The 19,304-nt window shown below is 49.4% G+C and overlaps 1 protein-coding gene across 1 annotated transcript in view; it reads right to left on the bottom strand.

The window, feature by feature from the left end:
- Nucleotides 1-1,067: 1,067 nt before the first annotated feature.
- boc (BOC cell adhesion associated, oncogene regulated) overlaps nucleotides 1,068-19,304 on the bottom strand; it is a 76,871-nt gene continuing 58,634 nt past the window's right edge. The window contains exons 2-20 of the mRNA XM_067251542.1: nucleotides 15,777-15,905; nucleotides 15,071-15,352; nucleotides 11,190-11,336; nucleotides 9,658-9,801; nucleotides 8,980-9,273; nucleotides 7,863-8,135; nucleotides 7,154-7,425; nucleotides 6,750-6,915; nucleotides 6,508-6,573; nucleotides 5,881-6,081; nucleotides 5,414-5,592; nucleotides 4,606-4,828; nucleotides 4,312-4,494; nucleotides 3,956-4,167; nucleotides 3,528-3,616; nucleotides 3,271-3,425; nucleotides 3,092-3,153; nucleotides 2,455-2,677; nucleotides 1,068-2,198 (exon numbers count right to left, since the gene is read on the bottom strand). Of these exons, the coding sequence (XP_067107643.1) occupies nucleotides 2,077-2,198; nucleotides 2,455-2,677; nucleotides 3,092-3,153; nucleotides 3,271-3,425; nucleotides 3,528-3,616; nucleotides 3,956-4,167; nucleotides 4,312-4,494; nucleotides 4,606-4,828; nucleotides 5,414-5,592; nucleotides 5,881-6,081; nucleotides 6,508-6,573; nucleotides 6,750-6,915; nucleotides 7,154-7,425; nucleotides 7,863-8,135; nucleotides 8,980-9,273; nucleotides 9,658-9,801; nucleotides 11,190-11,336; nucleotides 15,071-15,352; nucleotides 15,777-15,888 (3,405 nt within the window). The 5' untranslated portion in view covers nucleotides 15,889-15,905 and the 3' untranslated portion in view covers nucleotides 1,068-2,076. The remainder of the gene's footprint in view (nucleotides 2,199-2,454; nucleotides 2,678-3,091; nucleotides 3,154-3,270; nucleotides 3,426-3,527; nucleotides 3,617-3,955; nucleotides 4,168-4,311; nucleotides 4,495-4,605; nucleotides 4,829-5,413; nucleotides 5,593-5,880; nucleotides 6,082-6,507; nucleotides 6,574-6,749; nucleotides 6,916-7,153; nucleotides 7,426-7,862; nucleotides 8,136-8,979; nucleotides 9,274-9,657; nucleotides 9,802-11,189; nucleotides 11,337-15,070; nucleotides 15,353-15,776; nucleotides 15,906-19,304) is intronic.

Genomic DNA, 19,304 nt, shown 5'->3' with positions numbered 1-19,304 from the left:
GACAGAGATTATTTACAACAACCACAATCAAGACAGACTGACGCTGGCAGGAATGAACAAAGGATACAGGCAGAAACAAAGCAGGCAATATTGATGCAACAGTAGGAAAAAACGGGGTTCGAATTACGGGGGGCTTGGGCCCCCCTAATTAAGACTTGGACCCCCCCAAAAGAGGTAAAAACAACAGGTCGGGGGGGTCGATACATTTATATATCATAAAACACACAAAACGGACAAAAAAAACATTTAAACACAAGTTGTTGTGTGGTTATTTCCCTCAGTTTATTGAGTTGTGGATTGTGTTTGACATGCTGTATTGGACAGTTAATTGAAGTGTGACGGGAAAAGAATGGAGAGGGAGGAAGTCATACAGAAAAGGGTGAAGGCTGGATTTGAACCCAGGCTGTTGTGGTACTGCCCAGCTTTCAGAACATGCAAACTAACCCAGTGAGCTAACAGGGGAGCCCTGCTTTCTTCTGTTTTTTTATACATAAAAGTGATAAAAGGTCAATTTATTTTCAGACACTTGGTTGAGCCTATCCTGGTGGGACAGTTGGGTACCTGGAAAGCAAGTTGGGAGAGGGGATCTGGACAGTCGGGGAGTGCGCTGTGGTTACAGGGATCGGTGCCCACTGATGTGTTTGGCACTATGCTCTGTGCTGGATTTGAACCCAGGTCGTTGTGGTTTAGGCCCTTGTTCTCAACCCACTGCACCACAGGGGTCCCCCCTTGATATGAAAAATTCTTCCAACTGGAGACAGTATTAAAGTTACTGGGACAAAACTAGGCAGTTGGCAACAGACAATATTGACAAACGATAGGGATGAATAGGACAACAAATACTGAGGGGAAGGGTTAAAAGGTGAGACAGCATTTACAGAAATCCGCGAGGATGAGTGAAATGGCTTCTTTGATGGTAGGGATAGAAATGAATGTGTCCAGTTTGAGGTGTTTTTGCAGAGCATTCCAGTCAGAGGTGGCAGCGAACTGAAATGATGCCAGACCAAGTGTGGATTTGTGTTTAGGTTAACTACTGTTGGAAAGAGGCTCGACAAAATGGATAGGATTTCTTAAGCTTTATTTACATGCAATAGTGCTCCAGCCTGTGTAACCACAACAATGGCCACATTAATAAAAGTGGGGTACAGATTCGAGGATTCCTTCATTTTGATCTCCAGTGCCGCTAGGAAAGGCTAATACTGACACACCAACCTGCATGGGACACATAACACTGTCATGACAGTCATAATTCCCTCATTCGGCAGTCCTTTGGTGACCAGCAAAACAGTAAACAGAAGTTATTTCAGAAACAGTTGAACTCCAAAATAAGAATCAGCTTATGAGTGTGTTACAGATATCTTCCAGAATCTCTCCCATTTAGTGATAACAAAAAATAAACAAAATCTGTCTCGTAAAAATAAATAACTATACAATATATACTCTTTTGTGCTATAACTACAGAAGCTGGGTGCTTTTATGTTGCATACATTTGTTAATACATTGTTAATGATGAAGAATGCATAATATGTCACTTCTATACACAATGGGACAGTTGTACCTTGAGCACTGTGGAGAGAGCAGTAACAGCATAGAATCACAACAGGTACACCATTTTGTCGGAATGAAGGTGTTCTGATTCCTCTGTTTCCAAAGAGCAGGCTGATACAGCTCCTACTTCATGACATAACCCTCTGGTAAGTTTTAGTGTTTTAGATTGGAATGACTTGGAAGAGTGCATCAGATGGTGTGCATATACTGGGAAGAGAGATAGGATTTGGAAATCTATAGTTGCCAGGCATATAATTATCTTGGAGACTCCAAGGAATGCAGACGTAAAAGGTACAATAACAGACTTGGTGCACAAACTGATGATAAAACATGGTAACAGATCCTCCCTTTGTCTGGGTTGAATGAAGAGGACGTATACTCTTCTCAATATGAACATGTCCTTATAAACAGCATTACAAAACTCTTATGTACAAAAGCATAAATATATAAATATCTGTGATACAAAAATAAATATTTTCTCTCGTCTTTTTAAGAGCTTTTCAGGAGTCTTTTGTACTCTGGCCACTTTCAACTTTGGAGGGAATCCACTTCCTGCAGTGGTGCATCTTGGGATAATGGCGTTGTAACTGTGGTCGTGCTGGTGGAATGGTCTTCCTCTTCCAGTAATAAAAGAGGACAGCATGGCAGACCTGTGTAGGAGAGAGAGAGATAGAGAGAGAGATAAAAAGAGAGAGAGAAAGAGAGAGAGAGAGAGAGAGAGAGAGAGAGAGAGAGAGAGAGAGAGAGAGAGAGAGAGAGAGAGAGAGAGAGAGAGAGAGAGAGAGAGAGAGAGAGAGAGAGAGACGGGAAAAAGTTACTTTTCTGAATGGAAGTTCAAGCATTGTGTTAAGTGGAAAGGTGTAAAGGTGTGTGTGTGCAGCATGACGTTTAAAGGCAGAACCTTACCTTTCGTTTCCAAGATGACCACGTTACCAAACTCGCTCTCTCCTCCCTCGTTGAAGCACTGCATCTTGATATCGTAGGCCGTCTCTGGCTGCAGGTCAGTAATGGAGTGCCAGTAGCGGTCTCCCTCCACCACATCCTTCTTGTAGTCGCTGTCGTTGTCGCTGTCCGTGGGCCGGTAGAAGATGTAGAAGCCGTAGATGGGCGTGTTGTTGTGAGGTGTGTACTGGTGTGTGAGAGAGAAGCAGTGATGATTTAGTGACACGTGTCTGTCAGACTCCCAAGCACACGTGAGGAAGCATCTCTGGAACACCTGCCGAGTCAGGTGGCTGAGCGGTGAGGGAGTCGGGCTAGTAATCTGAAGGTTACCAGTTCGATTCCCGGCTGTGCAAAATTACGTTGTGTCCTTGGGCAAGGCACTTCACCTTGCCTTGGGGGGAATGTCCCTGTACTTACTGTAAGTCGCTCTGGATAAGAGCGTCTGCTAAATGTAAATGTAAATCTCTACACAGTAATCTCACTCTTCAGTCACCATAAACACATTCTCTGTCTCTTTTAGTTTGCACCATATTACAAATTATATACATCCCTTTCTCATTACACACACTCATCACACACACACTCTCTCTCTTCAACTCACCGTCCATTTTAGGATGATGGTAGTCTCGTTGATCGCTTCACTGTAGATAATGTATGGTACATCTACAACACAAACACAGTTTTAGAGTTCAAGTGGTAACCCAACGCATAATGTAATATTCAAATAGCTAACATCAGCCAGAATTCCTTTTTTTGTTTTTTTGTTTGATGGACTTGTACCTCGTGCGATTTCATTTGCATTCGGCACATTATTGGAGTAAAAGTGGGCGTCCTCTTCCATTTCCAGACAGCTGATTGGCCGGTGTGAGTTGTTGAGGAGCTGGAGGGTGGAGTCATCAGGAAGACAGCAGACCTCTCCATGGTGATCCGGACCACTGAGGGAGACAAGATTTGTGTGAGAATGTTTAATCTGTTTACCTACATTACACACACATACACACGCACACACACACAGACACACGGGTATCGTTGCATACCTGTTTGAGTAGTGGTAACCAGGTGTGTGTCCGTTTGACAGTGTCTGCGGCAGCAACGTGTCACACTCCAAGTCACACTCCACCTCCTCCTGCAGCGACAGGAAACACAGGCAGGTTATACACATATATATATAACATAGGGTCTCAGGTGGCTGAGCGGTGAGGGAATTGGGCTAGTAATCCAAAGGTTGCCAGTTCGATTCCCGGTCATGCCAACTGATGTTGTGTCCTTGGGCAAGGCACTTCACCCTACTTGCCTCGGGGGGAATGTCCCTGTACTTACTGTAAGTCGCTCTGGATAAGAGCGTCTGCTAAATGACTAAATGTAAATGTAAATACACCAGCACATTCTCCGAAAGGAAATCAGTTTGAATCCTCAGTAGAATAACAAGTCATCCTGAAGATCGCTCAATCTGTTTGTGAGTTACCTGGTGCAGTCCTGGCAGGCAGTGTGTGGGGTGAAAGGGTTTCCTATTGGGGGTGTATTGTCCGTTAGGGGGGTACACTGCGTGTTGGTGGGCTAGGTGAGGGTCGAGGGGGCACTGCTTGACCAGGGCCAGGCCCTGGAGGGGGACCATGGTGTACTGGCAGGAGGAGACCGGGGACGCCACAGCAGGGAAACACAGGTCTGACGTTTGCTCTGGCAAATAACAAACAAAAACAAATTAAGAAATCTAGAATAGTTTAGCGGCTGCACCGTTTGCTAGCGATCATGATCCGAAGATGTACATGATGAAGCTGGGTGTATCGTGGTTTTGTTTTCGTCCTCCTCCTCCTCACTCACTCTGCTTGGCCCATGCCCTCCACAGGCAGAAAGGGATGAAGGCTACGATGATGAAGACCAGCGCTCCCAAGACCACACCCACGATGAGGTAGGGCAGGTCGCTGGGGCGAGGCACCGGGCCCCCAGGCTGCACTGGTCTGAGCGAGGGCATCTCTGACGGGGGAGAGGGCTGGTTTGAGCGAGCTAAGAAAGAAAGATAATCAGTTCACATGTTTAACAACTACCGGTAATTTCATATCAGTTCGTATACAAGCAATTATTGAAGCGCAGAGTGTCAGATAGACAGAACCTTACCTTTCGTTTCCAAGATGACCACGTTACCAAACTCGCTCTCTCCTCCCTCATTGAAGCACTGCATCTTGATATCGTAGGCCGTCTCTGGCTGCAGGTCAGTAATGGAGTGCCAGTAGCGGTCTCCCTCCACCACATCCTTCTTGTAGTCGCTGTCGTTGTCGCTGTCCGTGGGCCGGTAGAAGATGTAGAAGCCGTAGATGGGCGTGTTGTTGTGAGGTGTGTACTGGTGTGTGAGAGAGAAGCAGTGATGATTTAGTGACACGTCTCTGTCAGGCTCCCAAGCACACGTGAGGAAGTGATGTGGGAGTCAGGTGGCTGAGCGGTTAAGGAATCGGGCTAGTAATCCGAAGGTTGCTAGTTCAATTCCCGGCCGTGCAAAATGATGTTGTGTCCTTGGGCAAGGCACTTCACCCTACTTGCCTCGGGGGGAATGTCCCTGTACTTACTGTAAGTCGCTCTGGATAAGAGCGTCTGCTAAATGACTAAATGTAAATGTGAGACTTCCCTCTCTGTCCTCACAAAAACACACTTGGGGGGGGAAACTGTCACTTGTCCCTTCCTTCCCTTTCTTTATTTTACATTTAAATTTAGTCATTTAGCAGACGCTCTTATCCAGAGCGACTTACAGTAAGTACAGGGACATTCCCCCTGAGGCAAGTAGGGTGAAGTGCCTTGCCCAAGGACACGGCAACCTTCTGATTAGTAGCTCAATTCCCTAACCGCTCAGCCATCTGACTCCCCCTAACTATCCCCTAATCCTTTATCTCGCTTTCTCTTCCTCTCTCCATTTCTGTTTCGATTCACTCACCGTCCATTTTAGGATGATGGTGGTCTCGTTGAGGGCTTCGTTGTAGGTGATGTAGGGACCATCGATGGGCCTCTCGTTAGTCCTGCCACTGCCCACCACCGTGTAGAGCTTGGAGGGGGCGCTGGGGGGGCTGGCCCCTATCACGTTCACCGCCACCACTCGGAACTTGTAGGACGTACCTAGAGCGACACAACGGATGTGGTGAACGATCTCCAGCACATCTGGACGTGATTGTGATCGTGACTGATTGGAAAAACAACATGAGCTCGACTGTGAGAACAAGGATGACTGATGATGTTGACCGTTTTGGAAATGGCAATGATGACGGTAATTATGAGCAATAACATTCAAGTTCGCACGATGATGATGATAATAGAAAAAGATGGTGTGGTCACAATACTAGCAGTAATGAGAGTCTAGTGATGCCAATGCTAGATGAAGATGATGGACGTGATAAAGAGCCTGACCTTTCTCGAGGCTGCTGATTTCCACAGAGAGTCTAGAAGGGGGGATGTTCGCCACGGCAACCTCCCACTCCGCTCCCTTCTTCTTGTACTCCACCCTGAACGACTGGATGGGGAAACCACGGTTACCGCGCGGGATCCAGGTCACGTAGGCGGACGTCTCCGACGCCGTGGAGATGGTGGGTTTGTCAGGAGCTTCTGGGGCTGAGGAGCAGAAAACAGGACATCAAGCAGACGAATACACACACACACACACACACACAATAACACTGTTCTCCCATTCGCCACTGATACATGGTGCGGGCACATGCATGGACACACAACAACAACAACAACAACACAGAAACCAGTAGGACACCAACAGACACTTACTGTTAGCTCATCCTTCAGTGGGAGGAGTGAAGGAGATTGGAAGATTTGTATGTTAGTACAGAAGAGAACGGTTATAGGTTGACACTGTAGCCTAGCAACAGTGAGAACACAGCCGTTAAGACGGTGTAGATGTGAGTTACACAGCTCAGATACTCCTGGCAGTGTTGTAGCCGTGGTAGGGGTTAGAGTTACAGGATGTGAGAATGGAGAGGGATATTTTGTAACAGGTTTTTTTCCCCCTCTGCAACAGGAACTCACGGGAAAGGCGAGGCGACGGCACAGGCGGAGTCTTCGGGGGTTCGTTTGGCCCTGGGCTTCGGCGACCTATCGTCATGGAGACAACAACGTAAACAAAAGACGATTAATACAAACAGGTCTGAGACGACCAATGGGGCCTTTCCAGTTCTGCTAAATAACTGACAGAAAGACTTGGAACACTCAGAGGCCCTTATATAAGACAGTTTAACTGAACAGATGATGATGATGACCCAGTCTTGTACCTTTGCCTGTTCTGAAGGTCATCATGGCGGGCTGGCCCAGTCCGGCACAGTTTTTGGCGGCCATTTCCACCTCGTAGAGGCTGGCGGGATGCAGCTTGGCCAGGGTGAGCTTGTGGAGGGACCCTGGGATGCTGCTGGTGGCCCATTCTCCTGGAGGGTCTCCGGTCTGGGGCAGGGAGAGAGACTGTCAGTGCTTCTTTAAAAGGAAATTACACAGCCTGAAGCAGTTTGGCAGAATTTTACAAATCTTTATGTGAATCGAACAAATCTCCATGTGAATAATTTTGGTTTGTGCCAACCTGCGGCAGATACCTTTTGAATGATTACATCACTGGGAGAACAAGTGTATTCTGAAATGAAGCTGGATGCAGCACCATCATTAAAAGCAGAACAGACAGAAGTACCTTTCTGTACTTGACGATGTATTCCTGCACAGGAGAGCCTCCGTCGTGGCGAGGATTCCAGGTCAGCTCGTAGAAGTCGGACTTGACAGTGCGCGGCTGACTCAGGATGATGGGGGCCTCCGCCGGGGAGATGTGCCCATGCAGCTCTGAGCAGTCCTGGGGGAGCAGGACACCCGCGCCCCCAGGCCTCACTGGGGCCTGCTCTCTCAGCACCTTGTCTGGGCTGAGGGGTCTCAGGATGGAGGGCAGCTTGCCGGGGCGTGGTGGAACAACTGCAGGTTATCACACAGGGGGGACAGGGTTAGAACTACAGCTAACTGACCACAAAGAGGGAGTTCTAGGTCACTCCCAAAACCTTTTAGTATTTACTTTAACGTTAGGCTTTAGGCTAGGCTAACTGGTTCCACACAGATACGTCAGGCATATTTAAAAGATATTTGGTATATAACTGTTAAATTTGTTTTTGAATCCAAACAAAGCGGGCAGTATTTACATTTTACATTTATCAGACGCTCTTATCCAGAGTGACTTACAGTAAGTACAGGGACATTCCCCCGAGGCAAGTAGGGTGTAGTGCCTTGCCCAAAGACACAACTTTATTTTGTCATGGCCGGGAATCGAACCAACAACCTTCTGATTAATAGCCCGACTCCCTAACCGCTCAGCCACCTGACTCCCTAGTGCAGTACACGTCTAGTGTTGGTCTCACCAGTGGGTACAGTGAGGAGGCGGGCGGCGGCCTGGGAGCTGCCCACGCCGTTCTCCGCCAGGCACTGGTACAGGCCGTCGTCCTGAGGGCCCACGTTGAGGACGCGCAGCACACGGGGGGACAGGCGGTGGCGCGGAGACGGGACGAGGGGGCGGGCGTTGTGGAGCCACACCACGGAGGGGGCAGGCTTGCCCCGGGCCTGGCAGCTGAATCTCACGCTCTCGCCCCACGCCACCTCCTGCTGCAGGAGCTCCACCACCACCTGAGGGGGCTCTGGAGGGGGGGAGGGAGGGAGAAGGGGAGAGGGGTGGGGGAGGAAGAGGGGTGGGGGAGGGAGGAGTGTCAATAAGAGAAAGACAGACTGTCTCTGTGTGCTTACAGTGGGTTGTGTCATTGGTGGTGTGTCTGTAGATTGTGTGTGTGTGTGTGTGTGTGTGTGTGTGTGTGTAGGCAGTCTGGCCAGCCAGTTGATGGTTGGCTGCTAGGGAATCAGGGAGAGGCAGAGCTCATTAGAGCAACAGCAGCAATCCAACTTTAATTAGGGCCAGATGCTGAGAGACAAACCCACATCACACACAGAGACTCACACACACTCACACACAGAGACTCACACAAACGCACACACACACAATCACTGTAAAAACAGTCATCTGTAAATAGCCATGCTCCATCAAGCCAAGTTAACAGAGAGCTCTGTTTCCACACACACATAGTCTTACACAACCTCAACCCCCACCTAAAAAGACTCTCACGCACACACACACACACGCACACACATACCACTGAAACAGACACACATTCAGCCCTGTGTTCTTTCTTACCACCAAACAGGAGTCAGGCTATCCATCAAGTCTGTGACGCACACTTAAACTGCGCTCAAGATAAACTTCCATAGAGAAATAGCTGTAGTTTAGCTCTCAGCTAACCCATAAAGCCTGGATAACAACTCTCTGATCCTGTGCCATAGAGACACAAAGAAACCTTACAACAGTTCTCTAAAATATCTTACGTCTCTAATACTCTTAACAACCCATGTCAAAAACGTATCAGTTTAAAGATTGTCCATTTAAAGATGGACGACCTTAAACACACACACACTCAAGTCTTGGTTACTCACCGAACACCTGGACGTCGTACAGCGCGGTGGCGGTGTTGGCAGAACCAACGCCGTTGTTGGCGTGGCACGCGTACGTCCCCGAGTCTCCCTCGCCCGCCGCGTCGATCAGCAGGTTGCTAAGCAGGAAGCGCGTGTTGTTATGGAAACGCAGGTCCTGCCCGTCCTTGGCCCAGGTGACCTGAGGGGTGGGGGTGCCGCTGGCCACGCACTCCAGAACCAGACGCTGTCCCCTGGTCACCATGATGGAACGCGAGGCCGGGGGGTAGATGATGCGAGCCGCCTCCGATGTGGAGCCTGGGGGGCGGAGGGGGAAGGAAGGGGAAGATGGGAGAAGGAGGGGGAAGGAGGGGGAAGGAGGGAGAAGGAGGGGGAATCCTTTAGAAATACCAAAGTTAAGGTTCAAACGTGTTCTGATCTGCTCTAAATACTGCCCAGAGGTGAGCTTGACTGTGTTGGTTTTTTATCGATAAGAAACAGGGTTAGTTCTTCCAACTTCTAACTTTTTTTTCCAAAGTGGAGATCAGCATAATGGCACACCAGTAAGTATTTCAGAAAGCATTTTGGTGCAAAGTAACTAAACAGTAATCAGTCATCCCCAGTACGAATGGACAAGGTTGGGCTTCATCTTTCAGGTTGACCAGGGGGTCAGAGGTCACGGGGACGAGTGTGGTTACTCACGGCGTATGCGGAGGCGGTCAGTGGAGCTGGAGGTCTTCACCTCCTGGGTGACGGGGTTGTAGGCGGCGCACTTGTACGGGCCCTCGTCCTCCAGCGTGGCGTTGGCGATCTGAAGGTTTCCCGACGGCATGATCAGGTAGTTTCCTGTGGCGATACAACCGGCAGAGAGGTTTGAAAACCCCTTGCAATTGAACAAGCACAGTGTGCTTGTGCAGTGGGAGTCAGGTGGCTGAGCGGTGAGAGAATCGGGCTAGTAATCCAAAGGTTGCCAGTTCGATTCCCGGTCATGCCAACTGACGCTGTGTCCTTGGGCAAGGCACTTCACCCTACTTGCCTCAGGGGGAATGTCCCTGTACTTGTTGTAAGTCGCTCTGGATAAGAGCGTCTGCTAAATGACTAAATGTAAATGTGTGCTAGAGTGTGTTGATAGTTTTTCTTCATATCAGGTCAGGGACGCACTAGAGTAGTGTTTCTCAAGCTGGTGTGGAGAGGATCGCGTATATGTGCTTTCGCTCCGTCAAATTGTTTTACTTTTATTTTGATGAGTTCCGATGGTGCGCTTCTATTTTGTTTTTAAAATGTAAAAAAAAAAAAATAATACAATCCAAAAATTCAAGGTTCAGAATCTCTGGCTGCTCTGATTCGGACAGTAAAATTCAGATTCCAAAAATTTACTAAGAACATTTTAACCCATAAAAATTGGAGACGAAAGATTTTCCGATTGCAACATTTGAAACAAATATATATTTGTTACTTTGTATATGTCAGAGTCGATACTTCTTTACTTTAACTTGAGTGAAAAGTTGTAGTCAGTAGGCCTACTTCAACTTTAACCAGAATCTTTCTAAACATGAGTTCTGTGTTTCTACTTGAGTGAAGGATGTGTGTACTTTTTCCAACTCTGGGTTTGGTAACATAATGTTTCCTAATTTTTGGATGTAAAACCCCCAATTAAAAAGACTTGACGCTTTCAAAGTATGGCTTTCTCCTATAAAGTGTTACCCGATAAGAATATGGCAGCACTGCTGAGTGTGGCGAGGCCTAGTTAACCGCGCAGGGTGCACTTCTAAGAGCTGCCACTGGGTGGAGTCCTGCAGTACAAAAGCTGCCAGTCAGAGAGCAGTCTCCTCCATGTGGTTGTGGTTTCACCGCCAGATAAGCTGGATATCAGAAGCTCCTGTGCTCTGGCTTCATCTGCTCGCCCTCCACAAAGGAGGCAGGAGGACGCAGAAATAAATGGTTGCAAAATAAACAAGTCTATTCCCATGTTTCAACATTCTCAAGATAACCGCCTTATCACTGGCAGTATTCTGATGGCCCTGATGGCAGGATTACAGCATTCCAGTAACTCAGCGAGAGTGATAGAGTGACAGATAACTGAGAAAAGGATGGAGAGCAGGAGAGAGAGAGAGACTACACATTCTAATTAGCATTATCTCTCTTTCATCCTGAAGGGGAGAGACAGAGGTTCAGAAATAGAGACCAAAAAAATATAAAGACAAGAGAGAGAGAGAAAGGCGCAGCACATTAACCTTTTGACGTCTCCAGCCACTCCTGCTTGACACTGTAGCGGACCTGGGCCTTGGGTTGGCTCTCTGGGAGGTGACACTCGATGACAGCAGTGTTGCCTTCATCCACCTCAATCACCAGCTGGTCATCTGGCTCGAAGTCACGGAGCTCTGCGATGGGGAGAGAGAGCGAGACAGAGAGAGAGAGAGGGGCGGGCGGGGTTGGGGTAGACAGACACAGAGACAGAGAGAGACATGTTGAGGACATTGCCACACACAGCAGCTTACTAACATTCAAAGCTTCACTGAAGGCCCCAAACACACACGGATAATCCACATCCATCAAAGCAGCGGAATTACCATTCCATTTTCCTGGTAACTGGGTGAGCGTAGGGGCCTGCTGTCGCCATATTGGGTGTATACAGCAGCCAGCTACAGTTGGCATCTTTGATTCATTCTCCAGCTATGAATAGTGCAGTGTGACAGAGGGCCCGGGCCTGGGTCTGGTTAGGGAGCTCGTTACTGTGGGAAAGCCAGTGGGATTATTGGGGGGCCATGTGCTGTGAGTCTGTGACTCTGTTCTGTAGACACCATGTCTGCACAGACGCCTTACTGCACAGGCACAGGGACGACCCCTGACCCCTAGTCCCTCTCGGAGGGGCCTGGGGGCCTGGACACGGGGGTCAGAGGTGAGAGGTGGCCATCCTTGAGTTTCAGGGAAAAGATAACCAGTTTGTATTGGGAGGAAGTAGCAAAGGCTAGGCTTTAAAACCCTGTCTGGAGGGGGGGACCAGACCCCCCAAACCATGAGAAGGACTGACCAGAAAGAGCGGGGGGGGGGAAAGAAAAAAAAAAGAGATAAACACAAGGAGGGTCGTGACACCTAAGAGGAAACTAGAAGGACAGAAAGAGTAAGAGAACATACCACATGATAAGATCTGCAGAATGGAAAGAGCCCGATGCCGAGATGGAACCAAAATACAACTTCCCCAGAACCTAATTAAACATCCAACTCTCCGTGTTGATTTATTCTTTCCAAACATGGCGTCCCTCCATATTTTCCAGAGGTGCTATGGCTTACTGTTGTTCTTGGACTCCCCGCCCTCTGCCAGACAGTTGAACATGAGCCACTAACATGCAGTCAACTCCCCGACTAGACAAACGAGACACTGTATACAGTTCTGGCGAGATGAACAGGGGTTTAGCTAAGGCCACATCACGCCATCTGCAGATAGAGACGCAATGCTAAACACACACCTTTCACCACGGATGACTGAAAGTGTGTGACGCGATACACATCTGATCTATTCTCCGTCAGAGCAGTATTTCTGTCTGGATGGTGGCTTTAATGGGAACAGTGAGCTATGGGGGAGATTTGGCCTTGACAGGTGCCCCCCCCCCACCTTCTCCTGCACACAACCCTTACCCCCATTCCAAGACAGATGAGAAGCCCAGGACATGTCATGCTGAGTGGTGTGTGTGTGTGTGTGTGTCTCATTCTGGAGTGGGCGGGTGCAGTCTTGGAGAGAGACTGTGACGGTCCATTTGCTAAATCAATCAGGTCCTGTTTTTACAGCTACCCCCTGCCTGCCCCCTCCCCCCGCCCCTCCCCCCGCCTCTCCCAAATTCCTCCAACAACACCTTTAACCCCCCCCCCCCCCACACACACACACACACACACACACACACCTCCACCCCTACATTCTTCTTCAAAACAGCCCCGCATGTGTGTCTCTCAGGTGTGCACAAAGGTGTGAGTTATAGTGTGTGTGCATGTCTGTGTGTGGTGTGTGTGGTATGGTGTGTATGTGGGATGAGTGTGTGTGTGTGTGTGTCCTGCTGGCTCTGAGCAGTGAGACAGGGGCCCGGGACAGGATTGATGGTATTTATAAAGAGAAGCTGGCCCTCTGCTCCAGGACTGCTTGGCAATGCTGCTTTAAATACTTTGAGATAGACTCTGCATTTATCATCTTTATGTCTGATGGTGGGGGGGCCATAAGAGTAGTGTGTGTGTGTGTGTGTGTGTGTGTGTGTGTGTGTGTGTGTGTGTGTGTGTGTGTGTGTGTGTGTGTAGATGTGTGTGTGTGTATTGGTCCCTGTGTCATAGCTGTCTCGGTGTTTTAGTGCACGAGGGTGTGTGTTTAATGTCTTTGTTGTGTTCATGTATTTGTGGCTGTGTGAGTTCTCTTCTGGTCTCCCTGTCTGTACAGGGGAGGCAGGCTGTCTACAAAGGAATTCAAGCAGGGAGTTTTAAATAATGTGAAAACAGCTCTGTTCCTTTGGGATAGAGTTCAGACAGATTCTTCAGAATCAGATAGCAGGGAGGGCTTGGAACTCAACTCCCTATACACGTCTCTCTCTTCTCCTCTCTATAACTCACTTCTTTTTCTTTCACAAACGCGAGCACGTTTATACGTGCACACACACACACACACACAGACACACACACAGACACAGAGAGAAATACGAAGATCCAAACAGCAAACAACAAAAACGTTAAAACAATCAGGAAGAATAAAATATGATCGGTACAAGTGGGAATAAGTCCCCTCTCTCCACCAACCACACACACAAATAACAAAAGAACAGTACAGTACATGTATATTTACTGCACACGCGCACACACACACACACACGCACACACACACACACACACACACAGTCCCTGTGGACTCATTCCTTTGGTCGGGTTGGGGAGGGAGAGGGGCATTATTAAATTAGAGAGAGGCTTTTGGGAGGGCCAAACCGTCTGGCTCAATATGTGGTTACATCAGCATGATTCATCCACTGTTGGAATTATCAGTGATATCTAATGCCTTATGTACATATGAGGTTCATGAAGCCACACAACGCCTGACTACCAAGGGACTGAGAGAAGGGAAGAACAGACGACAACAGGGAAAGTAAGGAGAGAATAAGAGGGTGGGAAAGAGACAGAGTTGGACTTATACTTGAATCTTATACTTCCTTACGAGAGGCTGACAGAGCAAAAGAAAGAAAGAAAGAGAGTGGGGTTAGAGAGGAAGACTGGAGACTGACATCACGTCTCATCTTGTGAGTGGAGACAATCCTGTCTCAACTGGTCTAAACACCTTGTATTTCTCTGTCTCCGTCTCTCCCTCACACACACCTTACACATACTAACACACCACACACAAACTCACACACACATGCAGAAACACTGCAGACAGGCACCCTCACAGAATGTAAATCCATTGTGACACGTTCATTTAACAATAACTTTGCAGACTATCCTATTCCACTGTGTATCCTTCACTCTACCACGCCTTTTTAAGACACACACACACACGAAAAACAGCCCCTCCACTCAATTACGGGGCCATAACTCTTGCAACACACACACACACACACACACACACACACACACACACACACACACACACACACACACACACACACACACACACACACACACACACACACACACACACACACACACACACACACACACACACACACACACACACACACACACACACACACACACACACAATCCCTGCTGTCAACCTCTCCCATTCCGGGTGGATGGAATGTGGTGTTGTGGGTAGCAAGGGAACAGGGGAACTGATGGAGGGATCCAGAGATGGAGGGAGGGGGGGCCCATCCTGACTGGCCCCTGCCCCAGGGTCCCCTCCACACCAGTGGGTCAGGTTACAGCTTAATGGCCCCTCTCATTTATTTACATTTACATTTAGTCATTTAGCAGACGCTCTTATCAAGAGCGACTTACAGTAAGTACAGGGACATTCCCCCTGAGGCAAGCAGGGTGAAGTGCCTTGCCCAAGGACACGTCATTTCGCACGGCCGGGAATCGATCCGGCCACCTTCTGATTAATAGCCCGATTCCCTAACCGCTCAGCCACCTGATTTGGACTAGTACTCACTAGCTGCAGTGACGTTGGCAGGGATGCTAGCGAGGGCACCAGCCCCGGTGCTGGCCACGCACTGGTACCTCCCCAGGGTGAGGTTGTTGAGGGCGGGGATGAGCAGGGCCCCAGGTTCCACCACCACACCCAGCTCCCTGTCCGCCCCGCCAGCCAGCTCCTGGCCGTTCAGGCGCCAGCTGATGTTGGCGTTGGAGGGGAGGGCTGTGCAGCGCAGGGTCACGCTGCCCCCCAGTTTCTGAACCACAGAGAGAGGCTCCTCGGTGAAGACCGGGATCTCATCTGCGGAGGGAGAGATCAGGGGGAGGAGAGGGAGTTAGGAGGGGAGGGAGAAAGGAGAGAAGAGAGGGAGAGATCAGGGGGAGGAGAGGGAGTTAGGAGGGGAGGGAGAAAGGAGAGAAGAGAGGGAGAGATCAGGGGGAGGAGAGAGAGTTAGGAGGGGAGGGAGAAAGAGAGAAGAGAGGGAGAGATCAGGGGGAGGAGAGAGTTAGGAGGGGAAGGAGAAAGGAGAGAAGAGAGGGAGAGATCAGGGGGAGAAGAGAGTTAGGAGGGGAGGGAGAAAGGAGAGAAGAGAGGGAGAGATAATCAAAGACAGATAAAAGGGAGTTTGTTTATGGTCTACATTTGCTCTTGTGTATATTATTGGAAAAAAGCCAGGCTCTGTCATACAACATGCTGCAAGCAGAGGCAGGGACGGTGGACTCACCAGAGACAGTGGCGTCACTCTGCAGGCAGCAGAGCAGTACTGCACCCAGAGCACACAGCACTCGAGCCCGTCGCTTTTTCATCCAGGGAGTCCAGTCTAGCGTTCCAGACATCTTCCATACACTACCCCCTGCAGGAGAGAGAGAAGCAAAGTTGGACGACCATCTAGCAGCATCTGAGCACCCACACATGTGCTAGACACAGCACAGAAGAGTCAGTCCCTTCGGAAGTACTAATCCTGGTGAAAACAAAGCCCCCATCTCAGCGCTGACCACCAACACTCCTACCGCCCACACCCGCCAGCCCTGAGCTCATCAAAGAAGCGCCCTCATTCTGCAGGCAGTAACCTGACCCTGCCTTCCCCCCCACCCCCACCCCCCACTCAGGTGTAACTGATACAGGTAGAGGGTCTGAGGAGAGCAGGAGGGGGGGGGGGCACAGGGCTGCCATTCACCACTCCTCACAAAGAACAACTGAGACAGAGGACAGGGGTGAAACACACCTGTGTGTGTGTGTGTGTGTGTGTGTGTGTGTGTGTGTGTGTGTGTGTGTGTGTGTGAGTGAGTGAGTGAGTGAGTGTGTGTGTGTGTGTGTGTGTGTGTGTGTGTGTGTGTGAGAGTGAATGAGTGAGTGAGTGAGTAAGAGACAGAAAGTATTTGCGGTTGAGGAAAAGAGGAGAGAAAAAGATAAAGAGTGCATGCGTGAGAGAGGGGAGAGAGGTAACGGTCAGTCTATTAACAGTTAATACAGTTAGGGGAGCTTTTCCCCTCTCCCTTGTCGCACTCTGCCAAGTTTCCCAAATTCTTTCCTGTCAGGTTAAACTAACAACTTCCCGTCAGGATGAGGAGGGTGGTCCATAGCTCCCAGACTGCAAATCCCTCCCTCACTCTTTCACTCTCTCGACCAGTCACACACACACACACACACACATCACAAACACACATTCCCATACAGAAACATGCACACACTGACTACATGCAGTACAGGACCAGCTATATGGGTATAATTCTAGACAGAGAAGTTCTCTCTCTGGAGATTCTGGAATGCTGTAATCCTGCCATCAGGGCCATCAGAATACTGCCAGTGATAAGGCGGTTATCTGGAGAATGTTGAAACATGGGAATAGACTTGTTTATTTTGCAACCATTTATTTCTGCGTCCTCCTGCCTCCTTTGTGGAGGGCGAGCAGATGAAGCCAGAGCACAGGAGCTTCTGATATCCAGCTTATCTGGCGGTGAAACCACAACCACATGGAGGAGACTGCCGCTCCATACATGTGCAGCTCACAGATAGCTCACATACGTGAACCTGCATTCAACAGCACATGGACATGATAGCCCTCTCGGCATATTTATACCTATCCGTATGAGACTATACACAAACCACTCTCTCTCTCTGTCAGATACACATGCAAACATGCTTGCTCCTATCTTATTATTTCAAAAGAATGACTGATGATGCTTTAGGCACAGATATACACACAGATATGCACACACACACACGCACACACACACGCACACACACACACACACACACACACACACACACACACACACACGGCAGAGCAGAGCAGGACAGAGAATGGAAACAATTACAGAGCATGCAGAGCGTAATCATTCGATGACACCAAGCAAAAACATTTTCTTTGATTGGTGGGCACACAGGTCTTAAACGAGCAGCTAGACGTTTGTTAACGACTTGTCAGCGGGCAGCAGATAGCTCTCCATTTTTGTTTTAGTAAACAAACACGCTGACTGTTGTTCCAATTCATGACACAGACATCTTTCTTACATCAACCCTCCTCAGTGTAACACAACTTTCCTTATGAAATCAAATGGTGAGGATCATAGCAGCTCTAGAACTCGACCACTCTGGACGTGCTAACCACAGCAGACTAGTGCACACACACACACACAAAGCAGACTAGTGCACACACGCACACACACACAAAGCAGACTAGTGCACACACACACACACACACACGTAACCAACTGAACCAACGGACCAGTCTTGCATGGGGTAAACAAAGCAAACAGAGCTACTGTGCAGCCAGACAGCTTCACCGTCAGGTGTGTCTGTGGCTGGGGGCCGGGGACTGTGGGCCGGGGCCTGGGCCTGCGGGCCGGGGCCTGTGGGCCGGGGCCTGGGCCTGCGGGCCGGGGCCTGTGGGCCGGGGCCTGTGGCTTGGCTGGACGCAGAGCAGCTGCCAGGGACGAGAGGGAGAGAGCAGGAGACACATCTGCAGCAGCCACCTGTCCTAACTGTCAAGAGTCGCTAACACGCAAACACACACACACACACGCCTGACCCGCTTCACACGCACCCACACGCTCTGATCCATTCACAAGAGTGAGACAAACACATGCGCTTTACGACCCAACGGCAAACGTCTCACCAGATCTGAACGCGCCCGTGCTCAGCATCTCGCCCCACAGCAAACTCGCTTTAATGCCTGAGAGTGTTCTCTCTCACACACATGTGGCTTGTGATAATAGCATTACTGTACTAGAAGCCCCCTTGTACATCAACACTCTTCTCTCTGTCTCTCTTTCTGCGCTGACCCTGCCTGCCTGTCTGATTCATTAGGCAGAAGGGCTCTGTGTTTGCTTAGCAGATAGGCTGCCTCCTCAGCATGACTAGTTGGCCTGACATCTATGTCAAAGTTTTTCCATCCATCCATTCCAGCGAAGAGACAGAGAGAGAGACAGAGAGGAAGAGAGAGACAGAGAGACAGAGAGGAAGAGAGAGACAGAGAGACAGAGAGGAAGAGAGAGAGAGGAAGGGGGAGAGAGAGAGAGAGAGAGAGAGGGGGGGGGGGGGGGGGGGGAGTCAGCATTCCTCCTCCACATGGCTGAGGTTGATAAAAACCAGAGCATACACACGCACACAGCTCTTTTGATTTAAAACAGAGTCAAGTGTGTGTGTCTGTGTGTGTTTGTGTGTGATTGTGACTCCACATGGACACAAATATTTAGTATGTGTATCTCTGGCTGTGTTTGAACTGAGTAGTTTTGTGCTCCTGTGCAAATCCGGGGAGCTGTGCAGTTCACTTGAGTGTGGTCCGCCCCTACGTGAGAGAGCAGTCTCATTGTGGCTGTGATACAGGGACGGGCCCCATGTTCCTCAGGGGCCACTGCCTGCTCCATTATCCCACTGCCTCTGTGGATAAATTCATTTTGACAACCCTACTAATTGGATAAAACCAGACTGGAGCCTCCTCCCCAAGCTCTCACATTCCATCTGCTTTCTGGCATGGAGAGAGATGAGGGGGAGAGAGGAGGGGGAGAGAGGAGGGAGGCAGGGGGGGGGGGAGGGAGGGAGGAGGCAGGGCAGGCAACTCCTTCTGAGAAGCTGAGCTGTTGAATATTTATCGCCCCCCTCCCCTCCCTCAGTCTCTTTTTCTACCCCCCCCCCCCCCACACACACACAGTTTTTATGTCCCCCCCCCACCCTCCTTCCTCGGGTTCTCCAAACACCACAAAGCCCCCCCTTTAGATAAACACATGCGGTGTCAAGTGTGAGGAGTGCC

This window comes from Osmerus mordax, chromosome 15 (assembly GCF_038355195.1).
Source record: "Osmerus mordax isolate fOsmMor3 chromosome 15, fOsmMor3.pri, whole genome shotgun sequence".
NCBI lineage: Eukaryota > Metazoa > Chordata > Actinopteri > Osmeriformes > Osmeridae > Osmerus > Osmerus mordax.
The sequence above is the reverse complement of the archived record's forward strand: the minus strand, read 5'-3'. Positions and strand labels throughout refer to the sequence as shown.